Raw genomic sequence first — 18,205 nt, 5'->3', positions numbered from 1 at the left:
CATATCCAGGGGGAGATGTGGTCTCTGACCACAAATTATTGATTATTAATTATAGGTTAAAACTGAAGAAACTGTAGAAAGGTGGCATTTTAAGGAAGTGGATAAACTCAAAGAACCAGAGGTTGTAGAGAATTTCAGAGAGAGCGTTAGGGAACGATTGACAAGAACGGAGGGGAGAAATGCAGTAGAAGAAGAATGGGTAGCTTTGAGAGATGAAATAGTGAAGGCAGCAGACGATCAAGTACGTAAAAAGATGAGGACCAGTAGACATCCTTGGGTAACAGAAGAAATATTGAATTTAATTGATGAAAGGAAAAAATATAAAAATGCAGTAAATGAAGAAGGCGCAAAAGAATACAAACGTCTCAAAAATGAGATCGACAGGAAGTGAAAAATGGCTAAGCACGGATAGCTAGAGGACAAATGTAAGAATATAGAGGCATATATCACTAGGGATAAGATAGATACAGCAAACAGGAAAATTAAAGAGACCTTTGGATAAAAGAGAACTACCTGTGTGAATATCAAGAGCTCATGTGGAAAACTGGTTCTAAGCAAAGAAGGGAAAGCAGAAAGGTGGAAGGAGTATATAGAGGGTCTAAAGAAGGGTGATGTACTTGAGGGTAATATTATGGAAATGGAAGAGGACGAGATGAAGATGAAATGGGAGATATTATACTGCGTGAAGAATTTGACAGAACACTGAAAGATCTAAGTCGAAACAAGGCCCTGGGAGCAGACAAAACTCTACCATCTGGTGAGCAAGATGTATGAGGCAGGCGAAATACCCTCAGACTTCAAGAGGAATATAATAATTCCAATCCCAAAGAAAGCAGGAATTGACAGGTGTGAAAATTACCGAACTATCAGTGTAATAACTCACGACTGCAAAAGATTAACACGAATTATTTACAGATGAATAGAAGAACTGGTAGATGCCGACCTCGGGGCAGATCAGTTTGGATTCTGTAGAAATGTTGGAACACGCGAGGCAGTACTGACCCTACGACTTATCGTAGACGGTAGCTTAAGGAAAGGTAAATCTACCTTTCTAGCATTTGTAGACTTAGAGAAAGCTTTTGACAATATTGACTGGAACACTCTCTTTCAAATTCTGAAGGTGACAGGAGTCAAATACAGGGAGCGAAAGGCTATTTACAATTTGTACAGAAACCAGATGGCATTTATAAGTGTCGAGGGGCATGAAAGGGAAGCAGTGGTAGGGAAGGGAGTGAGACGGGGTTGTAGCCTATCCCCGATGTTATTCAATATGTATATTATTCAGCGAACAGTGAATGAAACGTAATAAAAATTCAGAGTAGGAATTAAAATACATGGAGAAGAAATAAAAACTTTGAGGTTTGCCGATGACATTGTAATTCTGTCACACAGCAATGGACCTGGAAGAGCAGTTGAACGGAATGGACAGTGTCTTGAAAGGAGAATATAAGATGAACATTAACAAAAACAATACGAGGATAATGGAATGTAGTCGCATTAAATCAGGTGATGCTGAGGGGATTAGGTTAGGAAATGAGACAATTAAAGTAGTAGATGAGTTTTGCTGTTTGGGGAGAAAAATAACTGATGATGGTCGAAGTAGAGAGGATATAAAATGTAGACTGGCAATGGTAAGGAAAGCGTTTCTGAAGAAGAGAAATTTGTTAACATCAAGTATAGATTTATGTGTCAGGAAGTCTTTTCTGAAAGTATTTGTACCGAGCGTAGCCATGTATGAAAGTGAAATGTGGAAGATAAATGGTTTAGACATGAAGAGAATAGAAGCTTTCGAAATGGGGCGCTATAGAAGAATGCTGAAGATTAGATGGGTAGATCACGTAACTAATGAGGAGGTATTGAATAGAATTGGGGAGAAGAGGAATTTGTGGCACAACTTGACTAGAGGAAGGGATCGGTTGGTAGGGCACGTTCTGAGGCATCAAGGGATCACCAATTTAGTATTGGAGGGTAGCGTGGAGGGTAAAAATCGTAGAGGGAGACCAAGGGATGAATACACTAAGCAGATTCAGAAGGATGTATGTTGCAGTAGTTACTCAGAGAGCCGGCCGGAGTGGCCGTGCGGTTCTAGGCGCTACAGTCTGAAGCCGAGCGACCGCTACGGTCGCAGGTTCGAATCCTGCCTCGGGCATGGATGTGTGTGATGTCCTTAGGTTAGTTAGGTTTAAGTAGTTCTAAGTTCTAGGGGACTGATGACCTCGGAAGTTAAGTCCCATAGTGCTGAGAGCCATTTTTGAAGTTACTCAGAGATGAAGAAGCTTGCACAGGATAGGGTAGCATGGAGAGCTGCATCAAACCAGTCTCTGGACTGAAGACCATAACAACAACAACAAATCAGTTTCTTATTTTCAGTTTATAATTTTTACACAGTATTGAAAATGATGATACATAAGAAAGAAAACAAAAAATTGTATTGGTGAAAAGGAATAGAATTAAATATTTGAATGGTAATGCTATGTTATAGCGTTGCATACTTTGTTGTAGTATTACACGTTTTCTTCAGACCTGTCAATCGCTCTACGTGGCTAGAGGACACCAGTTCACCTACATCTGTACTCTGTACTGATGGAGTATGGCGCAGGTACGTGGTACAACTGTCTGATCACTCTTCTCTGTTCCATTCGCGAATAGCGCGGTGGCGGAAAGATTGTCGGTAAACCCCTGTATCAGCTCAAAGTGTTCAAATTTTCTCGTTGTGGTCATTTCAGGAGACGTATGTGAGAGGACGTGTGATATGTTTTCCGACTCTTCCCGGAAAGTGCTCTCTCGAAATTTCAATAATGAACCTCTCCCTGATGCACATCGCGTCTCTTGCAACGTCTGCCACTGGAGTTAGTTGACCATCTCTGCAACGCTCTCGCGCTGACTACACGATCCGGTGACAAAACGTGCCGCCGTTTTTTGTATCTCCCCTGTCTCTTCTATCAGTCCTTCCAGGTACAGATGCCAGATAGATGAACAATACTCAGGAATCTGTCGAAGAAGCGTGGATGAGTTACATTTCCTTAAGATTCTTTCCGTGAATCTCAGTCTGGCGTTTGCTTTTCAAGCTATTTGTTTTGTGTGTTCATTCCACGTAAAGCCGATCTGGATAGTTACTTCTAGACGTGTTACGGTAGATACTGTTTCCAGTAGTTTCTCATCGGTAGTGTAGTTGTATGGTACTGGATTTCCTTTCCTGTGTATGCGCAGTACGAAGTCTGTTCAAAAACTTCTGAGGCTTTGTCCACAACGTATTTTCACGCTTACCGTTAACTTATTGTACATGGTCTCTCCTTCGAAATAATCTTCTCCACAATTGATACATCGCTCCCAATGCCGTTTCCACTCCCGGAAGCAGTCTTGGTACGCCTCATGCTGGATCGCGCGTAACGCCGTCTGCGAATTTTCTGTTATCATGATTATCGTTGCAAATCTTCGTCCTTTCAACGGGATTTTCAACTTTGGAAAGTAAAAAGAAGTTCGCCGGGGCCAGATCTGGAGAGTACGGAGGATGAGGCAGCACAGTGATCTCGTTTTTTATGCAGCTGTCACGCACCAACGGGGATGAATGTGTGGGTGCGTTACCGTGGTGCAAGAGCCATGAATTGTCTCGCCACATTTCAGGGCGATCCCTTCTCACATTTTCTCGCAGGCGTCGCAACACGTCCCAATAGTACCAGTTTGTCTCTGTGGCATGAATTTGTGATTAACTAATCCTTCAAAGTAAAAGAAAATTGTCAACATGGCTTTGACGTTTGACCTCAGCTTACGACCTTGGTCTTGGAGAACATTTCCTGAGCCATTGTGGAAAGTGAACCTTGGTCTCAACATCATAACTGTAGAGCCACGTCTTATCACCGGTTATGATTCTCTTAAGGAACATCTCGTTCTCATTTGCGCGATGCAAAAGCTATTCACCGATTGTGACTTATGACCTGTGGGACGAACTTGGTGCCAGCACGATGCATTCCAAGATGCTGTGACAGGATTTCATGGTATGATCCAACCGAAATACTACATTCTTCTGCAATCTCTCGAACAGTCAGCCTCCGATAGGTACTCACAATTTCGCTGATGTTTCTGAGACGAGCATCGACGGTAGACGTCGAGGGCGTCCTGAACGAGGGTCATCTAACTTCATCCTGCCATTTTTAAACCGCGTGAACCATTCGTAACACCGAGTACGCCTTAAGCAGTCATCACCGTAAGCTTCCTGCATCGTTTGGTGTGTCTCTGTAAAGGTTTTCTCGAGTTTCACTCAAAATTTAATGCAGACGCGCTTCTCCTCTAACTCTGCCATCTCGAAATTTGCAAACTGTTCTACTCAGTACAGCACTGAACAACAGCTAGCACCCATACAACAATGAAACTTCCGGCAGTTACACGTTAGACCCAGGCTTGTGCAGGGATGCCAACCGCATTTCGCTCCTAGACATCCCTGGCAGGAAATTACGGATGTTCCGGGAATTTTTGAACAGACCTCTTATGTTACACTACTGAGGCTTGTGCAGGGATGCCAACCGCATTTCGCTCCTAGACATCCCTGGCAGGAAATTACGGATGTTCCGGGAATTTTTGAACAGACCTCTTATGTTACACTACTGGCCATTAAAATTGCTACACCATGAAGATGACGTGCTACAGACGCGAAGTTTAACCGAGAGGAAGAAGATACTGTGAAATGCAAATGATTAGCTTTTCAGAGCATTCACACAAGGTTGGCATCGGTGGCGACACCTACAACGTGCTGACATGAGGAAAGTTTCCAACCGATTTCTCATACACAACAGCAGTTGACCGGTGTTGCCTGGTGAAACGTTGTTGTGATGCCTCGTGTAAGGAGGAGAAATGCGTACTGTCACGTTTCCGACTTTGATTAAGGTCGGATGTAGCCCATCGCGATTGCGGTTTATCGTACCGCGACATTGCTGTTCGCGTTGGTCGAGATCCAATGACTGTTAGCAGAATATGGAATCAGTGGGTTCAGGAGGGTAACACGGAACGCCATGCTGGATCCCAACGGCCTCGTATCACTAGCAGTCGAGATGACAGGCATCTTATCCGCATGGCTGTAACGGATCGTGCAGCCACGTCTCGATCCAAGAGTTAACAGATGGGGACGTTTGCAAGACAACAACCATCTGCACGAACTGTTCGACGACGTTTGCAGCAGCATGGACTATCAATCAGCTCGGAGACCATGGCTGCGGTTACCCTTGATGCCGCATCACAGACAGGAGCGCCTGCGATGGTGTACTCAACGACGAACCTGGGTGCACAAATGGCAAAACGTCATTTTTTTCGGATGAATCCAGGTTCTGTTTACAGCATCATAATGGTCGCATCCGTGTTTGGCGACATCGCGGTGAACGCACATTGGAAGCGTGTATTCGTCATCGCCATACTGGTGTATCACCCGGCGTGATGGTATGGGTTGCCAATTGGTTACACGTCTCGGTCACCTCTTGTTCGCATTTAACAGTGGACGTTACATTTCAGATGTGTCACGACCCGTGGCTCTACCCTTCATTCGATCCCTGCGAAACCCCAAATTTCAGCAGAATAATGCACGACCGCATGTTGCAGGTCTTGTACGGGCCTTTCTGGATACAGAAAATGTTCGACTGCTGCCTTGGCCAGCACATTCTCCAGATCTCTGACCAATTGAAAACGTGTGGTGAATGGTGGCCGAGCAACTGGCTCGTCACAATAGCCAGTCACTACTCTTGATGAACTGTAGTATCGTGTTGAAGCTGCATGGGCAGCTGTACCTGTACACGCCATCCAAGCTCTGCTTAACTCAATGTCCAGGCGTATCAAGGCCGTTATTGCGGCCAGAGGTCGTTGTTCTGGGTACTGATTTCTCAGGATCTATACACCTAAATTGCGTGAAAATGTAAGTCAGTTCTACTATAATATATGTGTCCAATGAATACCCGTTTATCATCTGCATTTCTTCTTGGTGTAGCAATTTAATGGCAAGTAGTGTACATTTATTTACGTTCAGGGTCACCTGCCAGAGCCTGCAGTCCTGTGGAGGTCATTCTGCAAATCGATACTGTCTTGTGGCATCATCGGCAAACAGCGTCGTGGAGCTTTCGGCTTAATACAACAGATCATTTGTATATATTGTGAACAGTGAGGGTCCTGTCACCTTTCCTTGGAGCACTTTACATCTGTCGATTTTGCTCCGTCAAGGCAGCGGCTTTAAAGCTCTACCTGCAAGGAAGTCTTGCATCCAGACACAGACCGGATGTGACGTACGGAGTGGTGTACGTGCTGGAGTCGCTACAGCCGGGAGGGGGCGGTAGCAGGGCGCTGGAGTGTGGCCGCTGCGTCTCCCTGCTGGTGCAGGACTACAAGTGGGGGCTGTCTACGTCCACGTCCAGGCACCGGCTGGTCCCACGCCGGCGGTGGCGGCGGCGGCGGCGGTCGATGTCGCGCCGGTCCTTCACCCCTGGCCGGCCGGCCCGCTCATGCTAATGCGGCACGCGGGACACGACAGCCGTATCGCACACGCTGCATCTTCCACATTAGTGAAAGCAGGAGGAACGTTGGTACTAAACTTGCGTTCGAGTAGGGACAAGGAAATGAACGAAAAGTATCGGTACTTGAGCGATGGGGTAATGTTTCCTTCAGCATTGTCAAACGTATGTTTTCGTACGTCCGACGTGGTTAAACTGAAGATCGTGTCTTGAAACATAAGAATACGCTCTATCATTTTGCTTTCAATCTCGTTGGAAAACACCTGTACTGTGACCAAACATTTTTTTCATCCCCGTTTGCATTTTTGTTTTTATTTTCTGCATGCCTCTTAGTTGCTGGCTTAGGCGACTTTTAAACACTTACTTACTCACTGGTCATACCGGACTCGAGAGCCCATTACCGCAGCAACGTATTTTCGCCATCTGTCCTTGTCTTGGGCTATTTCCACCTTCAATACCTGGGCTCCTCAAATCGGCCTTCACATTGTCCTCCCATCTACGCCTCGGTCTCTCCACAGGAACTTTTCCCTCTAAGTGCCCTAACAGTACTCTGCGCGCTGCGCTGCCCTCATCCATTCGAGCTCCGTGACCCGCCCATCGCAGCCTACGTGATTTAATGATACTGATTATGTCAAGGCTTGAATAGAGTATGTGAACCTCTTCGTTACGCAGTTTTCGCCACTCTCCGCTAAACTCATTCCTTTTTGCTCCGAAAATTTTCCTCAAAATTTTGTTTTCAAATACTCGAAACGGCTTTTCATTTTGCACAGTGAGAGACCAAGTCTCACACCCACGCAGCATAACTGGTAGAATAATAGTTTTGTATATTCTAATCTTTAAATTCCTAGACAATATCCGTGATGAAAGTAACCTATTGAGTGAGAAGTAGCACGCATTTCCCGCCCGTAATCTCTTCTTCAGTTCGGATTCACTCACATTTCTCGATGTGATGTCCACGCCAGATACTTACATGTGTTCACTCTTTCAAACTGCATGTCTCCAACTCTTAACATTTCCTGATCTACTGCTGTTGGCATTCTAGTAGTAACCAGGTATTTAGTTTTGTCTTCACTTATCCTTACATCTACATCTTCACTAGCCTTGATTAACGCATTGCAGCTAAATGCAGTTCATTTGAACTTCTCTTCCCATAACGCTTTTCCGCCGTATTATAATACGGTAGTTCGCAGTATATTACACCAGGCAACGTAGTCTGCGACTCTAGCCGTCTAAAATCAGTTGAATCACACTTTTTAACGCGGTGGCCTGAGGCAACAGACAATGCAAAAAGAAACACAAATTGATAAACTACTCGTAGTGTAGTGCGCGGTGTCGGCACCGAAACAAATGAAGAACGAAATAGGGATTGGTCGTCTGGATTTCCCGTGATCCATCGCGCCATTACCAACTTCTGCACACCATGGAAAAGCTGCCATCCGCAAGCATTACGTAGTACCGACCACAGAATACAAATATTGCTACTCTATGACACCAACCACAGAACTTCTCATTCAGTTTAATTTAATCAGACTATTTACTTTATTCTTTGGTCATGACCACATTTGTTCTCCATTTGGTTACGCTAAACACTGTTTAAAAACAGGCTACTTCAAAATATACTCGACGATTAATAAAAAACGGGACAATGTATCAACCGTAGTTGTTTTGTCGGGACAACGGTACACTTGAGCTAAATAAGGGAGGATCCCGTAAGATACGGGACGTCTGGTCACGCTAACTTAGGACAAAGAACGCATTACAAAATTCACCACGTCGTCTCTAAACATTGCCGTTGCCCTCATAATACTAAACGCATTTTTAAAGCTTTATTTACTAGCAAGATTCGTAAATTCTACCGGTGCAATATCGGAAACTTGTAGCGGTACATTACGGACAACCTCGTAATTTTCTCTTTGTCAGTTTTCTACAAACGAACGTTCTACAAACGAACGGCAACGAAAGCAGATTCGTAACTATTTGAAAAAAATCGTTATTTCATTAATATTCCCCCATAAATAAAACATCAAATTGCCGTTTACCTTCTAACAGTGATTCTCTTGACCATGTGCACAAAAAAATTACAAAAAAGGCTACTACAAAATCAACGCAGTCTTAAACGATCTGTTCCTCAACACGCAGAACACATACTGTAGTTGACAATATGGCTCCAAGAAGCACCTAGTTCACGCTGACCTCCCTAAATGTCCGGTAGTACAAGCAATAGTGCGAATTAGGGGCCGGTACAATATAAGCAACTTTCCCCTACTGTCCGTGGCTGGTTACGCTAGACTTCGTGGGTAAAACTTTACTGTTTGATCAACTACGCTAAAAGTACTATAATGTCATTATTTTGTTGAGATAGTAAGCTGTGCTGTAAAAACAGTACTGCAGTAGGATAGTCGACATATGTGTGGCACAGTAATGTCCAATGTTATTGAAAATTAAATCTAAAGGCCACATACTGTAATTCTTAGTGATTTACAGAAAACGCGAATGAACTTTTATTCTAATAAATACATGTGATCAGTGTCAACCAAGACAGTGGTGAAAACGAAAAGAGAAATTAAATTTTAAACACACTATTTAAATTTCTGCCTCCAACATCGCCACAAAATAGGCATCGCTGAACTAGCTGGCTCATCCCCTCGAAGAACGCAGCAGCAGCAGCAGCAGCTCAGTCGGACAGAGCACACTGCTATGTACTCCCAGACATGTTCGTTTTCTGGTCAAAGTTCAGCTGGCTCGCATCTGATTGGCAGTCGTCCCATAACGCTGCAATTCCGACCTCTCGTCATTTGGTACATTTTGCTCGATACGATGTCTGCTACCCGATTCTGACCTCATTGTCGGGTTATCGTTCTGCATCCTGTATACGCGAGGTAGTAGCGCCCAGAACGTTCGGTACACAAACACACCTCTGGAAACTTCTCTACACTGGTGCCTCGCTTAAACAAAGTGAGAGGGTAAGGTGCAATACTCCATTTATTTCGATACTGAAACGAGGTTTTCTGCAATTGATAGTACACAGAGGGGCGCGCAGTTTTGTTGTATGTTTAATCGTATTTAACTCTTGGAACAACCGAGATGCTGAAGCAGGTACTTTCTGTTGACAGCAAGTAGCTGTTGAGAAGACCATTGTAGTGGTATAACATTTGATAACATTGGCATTGAAACTTTTTCAAAGCAATCCGAGAAATATATTAAAACTGAAAGGTGAAATGCCAGGAAGAAGTTGAAGGGAGCTAACAAGAAGTTCGAGTAATTGAGAGCTCTGTAAAAGGGGTGTTTGGCTGATCAAGTTGGAATTGGGAAAAAGTTGAATAAGAGTATTAGTTAAAAATGGCACTGTAGTTTCGATAACAACGTATTTCTGTACAAAGGGAAGCAGAAAATAGCAGCTAGAACTCAGATTATTTTTACCAGTTTTATGTTTTATTCATTTTAATTTTTTCAAACGAAAAGCAGACACAAATTTCTGTGACTATATAGGAAAATCTCAGTTTCATGTATTTTTCCGTCCTGAGCAAAAAGTGTCGCACATCCTTCGCATTCACCTTGAGAACGAGGTTGTGTGTTTCTTAAAGTGTTAGTCATCTGCGGCGACCCTTTCAATGTTCTGAAGGGTATGACTTCCAACGGGCACGTCCTGTTCTCTGCATTGAGTAAACCATTTCCGTACGTGTTCTTCGAGAGTTGGAAGTCACCACGCCCGTTCTGACTCCTCCCTCATTGCGATATGCTGCTTTCATGCGAAAGTCGAACACTTCTACTTTTCTGAAGTCCATTTTTACAGCTGATTTATGTAGACCTTCTGTGGTAAGTTAGGCATTATCGATAAAATTACCTGTCGGCCAGACTAAAACAAATTCTTAGTTTATAAAACCGAACTGACTTTTAAAATCCCAGAAAATCGTCATCTGAACTTTCTTCTTATTACTCTTCCTCCTCCTCTTCATCGTCATCGTCATCGTTGTCCTCTTCATATATAAGATGGTCGTGCACTGCCATCGAGAGCGTTACTTAAGCCGCACTTCTTGAAAGATTTAACAGTAATGTCTTCTCTCACTCTAGACTACAACTGTTTTGCCCACTGGCACACTTGTTCGATTGTAGGTCGTTTTAAACTGGTGTTACGTTTCATCCATCATCCATTTGTTTCGTTCCTCTCTCATATACACTTTAAATAGTTTATTTATCGATACATGAAGAGGTTGCAACTGTGAAGTAAGTTCTCCAGGAATAACAGCAAGCTTTATATTTCTCTCTCTCAGTTTCTCTTTCACAGAATCTTTCAAATGACCACTAAACTGATCTAGAACAAGAAGAGAACTCATCTTCAATAAAGCACCTTTCCTTCTTTCCCACACTCTGTTTATCCATAATTTCATACGAGCCTCGTGTCCATCCAGCCATTGTCATGTACGTGACACCTGGTGGTATTTCAGGCTTTGGCATTGTTTTCGTTTGAATTTGATCATTGGATTAAGTTTAGTACCGTCAGTACAACAGGAAGGACAACAGTATAGCGCTTTTTTCCATGTACACTTGTTTTTATAGTTACAGTTTTAGCACCTTTCACAGCAACAGTTCTGTTACTCGACACATCAAATGTCAGAAGAGTTTCGTCCATTTCGCTATTTGGCATGGTTCCACAGTAGTTTTCTTTTGATGTTGATAATAAAGTGATGGAAAGGAAATACTTTCTCTTGACACTCATCTAATTTTTTGTTTGCTTGGAGGTATATGCACGCAGCCCTCATGCACGTAATAGTCCCAGCGCTACAGTATCGTAGTACAACACTAAGTGATTGTAGCAGGGATTAGCAGGGATTTGTGTATTCGTTGAGTTATTTACATCTGTGTTATTTTACAATGAATTTTATTAATTGGCGTGTACGAACTAACATACAACTACTTTCAGGCAGTATTGGAAAAATATGCAGGAACCTTAACAAAGATATATATTTGTACTTCGACCATCATCAATTATTTTGATTCCCAAACAGCAAAACTCATCTACTACTTTAAGTGTCTCATTTCCTAATCTAATTCCCTCAGCTGATTTCATTCGACTGCATTCCATTATCCAATATAGGTTCATTAATGTTACTAGTTTTTGGAATTATTTAAGTTTAAAGTCCAAAATCGGTTAACGCCGTTAACTTCACCCCATTTGAGGTACTGCCAGCAATGCACTCGACAGTCGTCGTGAACTACCTTGAGTGATGTGAACAGCTGCAGGGGAAATTCTCCCTGCAAGCAGCAAGACTGCGGCACAAACTTACCCCAAGACGGACGCCTCGCTTATCCCAGTAGCCAAAAGTTTGAACGTCTCAGGACGACAGCTGTCAAAAGCTCCAGAGTTTCATCTCAGCTCACACGGTGACAACATATTAGCCGCTCCGAGTCCTGGGGCCCTATTCTGTACCGTTCATACCGATCGGTGCGCTAGGTTATCCTCGGTAGTGACGTCATTTTCGGTTCTTTATCCGAAGTTGCTATTCTGTAAGCTTCTGAGACCTGTTACCGATCGGTCCTACCGCCGATTTTCCGACAACTGAACTCAGAGGTGGCCACTCGTTCGATTCAGTGTGATTTTTTTTTTTTTACAGCTAGAATGTTATTTTAGAATTATTGAGTGATTTTAGTTTCGGATTTAGTGATTATGTTTTACTGAAGGATCACCAGAATGCATCTGTGTGGAAAGTGATTTCATGATAGACCTTTTTCCTTATAACATAAAAAAACATTTTTGGTCAATATTCTCACGAAATAACTATTATTTTTACGTAATTGAGAATTTAAAAAATCATCAAATTTCCGAAGGTCGGCTATGCTTACGTATATTGAATGAGTGTTAGCTGAAATTACCGATTTCTTCGCGTACGCGTTTAAAACTCTTATGTAGTAATTGGAAGGAGCTTTGTGAAGACTGATAGTGGAAATCTTATCAAATTTCATGCATTTACGGCCTACGCCCACATCATTCGGCAACAAAGTCAGCCTGCATCTCTGTCGATTAGAATTACCAAGAACAAAGCAGCGGCTGCAAGTGAGCTGTCGTAACCAAGTGGTTAAGACTCTAAATTGTAGTGCGAAATGTCGTAGGTTCGCATGCTGCTGGGTATGAAAAAAAATTTTTTTTCCCCTTCATGTTTGTAACACATAGTGAGACTTCGTTATTCATGAAAGTAAATATATTCGTTGTAATTGACATGTAAGGGCACACTTTCTCAGTAATGACTATCTTCGTTTTCGTGACTTCCATATGTTTAAGAAATGGAAGGTGACATTGCTTTGCTTGAAACAACTGACTAACATTTGTATTTTTTTGTTACAAATAATTCAACATTTTTTTCCCAGATACGTAGCTATTTCAGAGCGTGTGTCAGACAGGAATCTAACAGCAAACTTAAATTACTGCGAATGAAACTAGCACCAATCGTCTTTCTACTCTTGCTTGTTGCAAGTATTTATCTGTGATCGAATCCTTAACAACAGTAGACAGAGATGAAAGATCCGCGCCATAACATTTTTAGACTATACCACCATATATGAAACATTTTGATTCATCAGGTGCATGTTATAAACTATGACGAACTTCAATAGCTGCACTCACCACATGTTCTCGAAAAGGCGTTTTTTTTATTTTGTTTTTAAGACCCAAATCGTTGATGTATCATACAGGGAAGTAGGCTACTTCATCATTTGGATCTCTAGGAGAGAGTTACAACGACATTCTATGCATCTTCTTATTCTTTGACTCTCTCAAACAATTTTTTGGGTTCATGGAAGTATACCTTCATGAATTTTGAAGCAACTAAGAAACGACGGAAAAAAATTACGAATTCTTCAGGTGCTTTTATAGATGTGTTTGTGTGCTGTGGTACTACACACCATTTGTAACTCATATGCTGTAACGTAAAATCCAAAACAAGACGTCGACGTGAATGAGAATAAAATGACATAATGTGACATTTGTGACAGTTTCCAGAACACAGCCAAATTATCTATCGCTATTAATAATGCATAAAAACAGGGTCAGCGAAATTTGAACAGTACTACATACTCTAAATACACTTTTCGGTACTGCAAACAACAGTGTGCCCATGTCAGCTGCTAGCTACTTCAGGTTCGTGCCGCTGTGCGCGCTGCAGTGCGCACGTGCTGATCTTCGGTAGACTGCGTTTGACTGGTTGGCGCGAGGAGAACAGACAACAGCGTCTCGGTTAGCTAGAACCGTACGGCATCGCTTCTGAAATGCTTACAGAATAATGTGGGAGCTCTCCTTCGAAAACAATGTCACTCGGTGCGCTCGCCTGCCAGAGCGGCAGGAAGGTGCAGAACAGGGCCCCAGTGAGCACACGGCTGGCGTTGCTTTCGGTTGCAGAGAGCGGCGGCCTCGACCTGGAGGCGACGGTGGAGGCGGCGTGGCAGTCGCACCTGCAGCAGCTGGTGCCGTGCCACGGCTGCGGCCGCACCTTCTACCCGGACCGGCTGGAGGTGCACCGGCGGGCCTGCAAGGGGCAGGGCCGGCGCTGACCACTCGAGTGTCTGGCAAACTGGAGACTGTGTCGTCGTAGCCGTCTGTAACCACTAACTCCAGAGTGTTGTGCGTGGTAACCTAGTTCGATACAATTACCTGTGTTAACGATTAACATTTAATAACCTGTGTCAGAAATTGAAAAGGACTTCTTAAATTTCCAAAAAACGTGAAATAAAATTTTTATAAAATTGGTATACTGTTTATTTCTTTGTATAGCGTGACAGTGTTGACCTTTACAGGAGACGTGGCTCTATAGTGACCTACCAGCGTGTTACCTAAACACATCCCAGGCTACAATTCAGTTTCAACTACCTCATTATGTTTCTTTTTCTTTAATTTTATAGGCCTTTAGATTACACCACACAGCTAGCTTATTTTTTCATAAAATGCAAGAAAATTCCTGTTAGAATATTTGTTTGTACACACACACACACACACACATTGTAGAGAGAACATATACAGTTGTAGATTGACCAATATAGTATAATAATCGTTACAGAACACTTTTGTACAGTCCATTGTCTGTGATATGTCGGTCTTAGGTCTGGATACCTGCGGTAACAGTGCATCGATACAACTAGATGAAAACGCTGTGACCCTTGTAACCTCCTCCTCACTTATCGACCTTGATGACAGTGAAAAATTAAACCGCGTATACCTAATGGAAATTTGGGAAAAGCAATCGTCACCGAAGTTAATCTGTCGGTAAAGAGGGAGGAAAGGGGTACATCTAAATGAAAGTAAAAAAAAATGAAACTGGTGGAAATTAATTTTGAAAAGGGGTAAAGTTAATAAAGAAAGTAAATGTGCGGTCGTTACGTTAACAATTAACTAGCGGTAATTAGATATTTGAGATTTGGGGGAAATTACGGTCGCCAGTCCTAAGGACAATTACTATAGTAACTGAAAAAGAAAGGTTATTACACATATAATTAGCACTAGAAGCGTGGCAACTGAAGGTTGACACATGTAGTGTGAAAACTGAAAGTTTGTCAGAAGTAATAAATTTCGCTACACTCTGACTTAATTTAGCAAAAGAATTAATAAAACCGGAAAATTGAAAGTTAATTTAGTGACTGAAATTAATAGTGAGCTTTCTTTCTGAAGCACATCGAAATTCAGTAAAATATGGTTAGTCTTGGGCTAACTCAACAATCATTTCAAAAGCTACTTGAATCTGCGCAATTCAGAAATAAGAGATTTAACTTTGAAGTTGAATTAAATGATTCTGAACAATTAACAATAGTAAAATTTAGTACGTACCAAGCTGAGCTGCAGTCACAGGTAAGCCAAAACACGGTAACAAAACTCGCACTCTTAATTTGTGCTTGTGTAATCTAAATATTGTAGCCAGCTATGAATACCTTAACTGACCTTTGATATTAAAGCAGTGAAATGGAATGATATTACTTTAATGCTGACGTTTGAATTTCAACGACACTCAGGTTCATTCCGGAAAAGGAAGGGACCCTGCTTGGTAATGCAATTGGGACAATGAGCAACGAAGGTTCATGCTACGTTGCTGTAATTTAGTCAGAAAAATTTAACAGTTTGAAAAGCTGAGGTCTCCCATACAGTTCTAAAACTTTACGTGCTACCAGTCTTCCTTGTTGGTTGATTGAAGGTTTGAAGCCGTCGATCGAGGAGGTGGCGACAGTCACTCATTGTCGGCCGTCGCTGTTGCAGAAGCTGGATGTTGGCGCGCCTTCTTCTCGACACGGTCACCAGGCGAAACGGGCTCTTGATGTGCGCCAGCTAATGCTTCCCGTCCGCGACACCATGTCAGAAACTATCATAGCAAGTCGAGCGAAATTACATGCTGCCAAACCCCGAAAGCGCGGCAACTCGCGGGAGCTTCACACAACACACCTGCTCAACCGCACCACCCCAGCCAGACTCCCTCTGCTCTACCTGCGCTCCACGCGGTCTAGTTCACACTACCAAAGATCCTAAACACTTTGGTTCTCCACACGACCTATCGATGTAATCGTTCGATAGCAAGACTCAGCGTAAAAATACAAATAGTATGTACAAAACAAACCAATTATACATCGACATAAATGCATATATATACAAATAGTAAAACAATTACAATATACAAAGACACAGAAACGTCATATCTTCAGGTAACAAAATAAGGAAAAAAATTTATAGTACAATAGATGGCAATAGGAGGATATGCATTTCCGGCGTTACACCCTGTGTTACTAACAAAGCTGTCATGCAGGTTGGCAACGGATGTCCAGGCTGCAAAAGTTCTTGTAAAAGTATCGTAGTATTTCCATGCAGTCTGAGACACTCAAATAAAAGCTAATCCGTCAGGTCCCCAGAGGATTTAATTAACAAAATGACATAGCTATTCATAATGTAAAGGTTCAGCCACTATTTCTTACGCGGACGCCGCGCAGTGCAACCCGAAGTTCCGCAGACACGGAAGGGAAAGTGTCACACAGTACAAATAGCGTGAGCTAGTAAACACGTCGAGGATACGAACAGCGCGTCTCTCGGACCTTGGAGGGCGAGAAGGAACTTTCCGCCCCGGGACTCTGCCGGACATATCGAAACCCATATAGGTCCACAGCGACGAAATGTCCGGGAAGACCGAAAAATAAGTTAGAGAAAGCGGATGCGAGGGCTGCATCCGAGCAGGGCAGACCTTCAAAATGGGTATTTAAGGGCATCCACGAGCAGCAAGAAGCAGAGTCGTCGCAGAAGTTGAAGAGGACACAAGCAGACGAGGCCCGGCAGCATCGAGAAGGTAGAAGCCGCTACTGGTGAGTCTATAGGAACTGCAACTACGAGAAGACGGTGATGCTCTGGTGGACGCAACTACAACTGTCAGTTAAGTGGAAGTTTTGCATTGGAATAGTTTTAAACAGGGCCGTTTCCTGTTCCTGGGAACTATAAGTAGAAAGCCGCGACCAAAGTAAACTACGGAAGACCGTTCCTTAGAATTCGTTCCTCGCTCCTTCCGTTCATCTTGGTGAACCGTTCCTGTGGACCCATTAGTTCGCGAACGACCCATTTCTTAATCTACACCAGGGACGGCCAGGATTTCGGCTCACAGTCTGCGCTCGGGCACCACTATCAATGGGCTCAGCCCCACTGCACATTTCCCCCACTGCCGTGCCACGCTGTCTTGAGATTGTGGAGGGTGTAACACCTCCGATTTATTTTTTCGACCCGATCCTGATCTGACCGAATAGCAGCCCAATAATTATTATTAATGTGACCGGGTACCTAATGGGGCTGGCAATCGGAATTGACTGCTACGGAGTTCTTACTTTCCAATTTGTCCTTCTCAAATGCGGTAATAATGAAATATATGGTAACAAGAAGCACACCGACACAGTTTCACTAATCAAGAACCTATATTGGTCTCAAAAACACAAAAAGGAGGAGACAGCCACTGCCTTCGTCATACATATCTAATTACGGCTAATCTCAGCACAGGCTTCTTCGTTATTCATTATCGTCACATGCTAATACAATCACTGCAATGCAACACTGCAATCCAAAATGATGCCGGCGCGGTAGACGCGAAACCAAAATATCGGCACTGAAATATCACGGATCACTCTCGTAATTATACTACTTCACTTTCCCAGTATTATTCTAGCACAAAGGGGTTAAACCGCGGCGATGGCCACTCCCTTTGTCGGTAAAGTCTTGCATTATAACAACTGGCCTCCACACAGCTCGGCCCACAACGTGGGACTGACTCAACTCTACACTCGCTCTCGCAACACGACACAATCGATTGTTTGCCCTATCGACTTGTGCCGAGTGCAAACTTATAGTAAGGGCCTACGGACCCATTACATCCCCACCCTCGAAAACTTCTTTGGAGCCTCTGGCGTAAAAGAATCGGCAAGGGAAATTTAGATACCATTACATCTGAACAAAACACACAGTGTAAATAATTAATGAAATTACAATTCACCAAATAATCCCTCGACTCTGGTAGTGGGCTGCCTCCACAATAATTTCTACAAAAGGTTATTACATCTCACAAACATGGCATTGTCCAAATCAATCAAAAATTATTACGTGAACACGACATTTGAATTATTATATTACCAAATTAGTTGTTACAGGTTTTACACCCATTCTCAGGTAATCGTTGATATGAAATATGAAGTTCTAATTATAATACATCAGAAAATACAATGCA

General features: G+C 42.9%; 1 protein-coding gene across 3 annotated transcripts in view; it reads left to right on the top strand.

Moving 5' to 3' along the window:
* Window positions 1-14,223, top strand: part of LOC126191505 (zinc finger protein 474-like) — a 385,398-nt gene extending 371,175 nt beyond the window's left edge. For all 3 annotated transcript variants that reach the window (XM_049932398.1, XM_049932397.1, XM_049932395.1), the window contains one exon: window positions 13,876-14,223. In XM_049932398.1, the coding sequence (XP_049788355.1) occupies window positions 13,876-14,027 (152 nt within the window). In that variant the 3' untranslated portion in view covers window positions 14,028-14,223. The remainder of the gene's footprint in view (window positions 1-13,875) is intronic.
* Window positions 14,224-18,205: the final 3,982 nt, after the last annotated feature.

This window comes from Schistocerca cancellata, chromosome 6, assembly GCF_023864275.1.
Source record: "Schistocerca cancellata isolate TAMUIC-IGC-003103 chromosome 6, iqSchCanc2.1, whole genome shotgun sequence".
NCBI lineage: Eukaryota > Metazoa > Arthropoda > Insecta > Orthoptera > Acrididae > Schistocerca > Schistocerca cancellata.
This window is presented reverse-complemented; position numbering and strand designations above follow the sequence as displayed.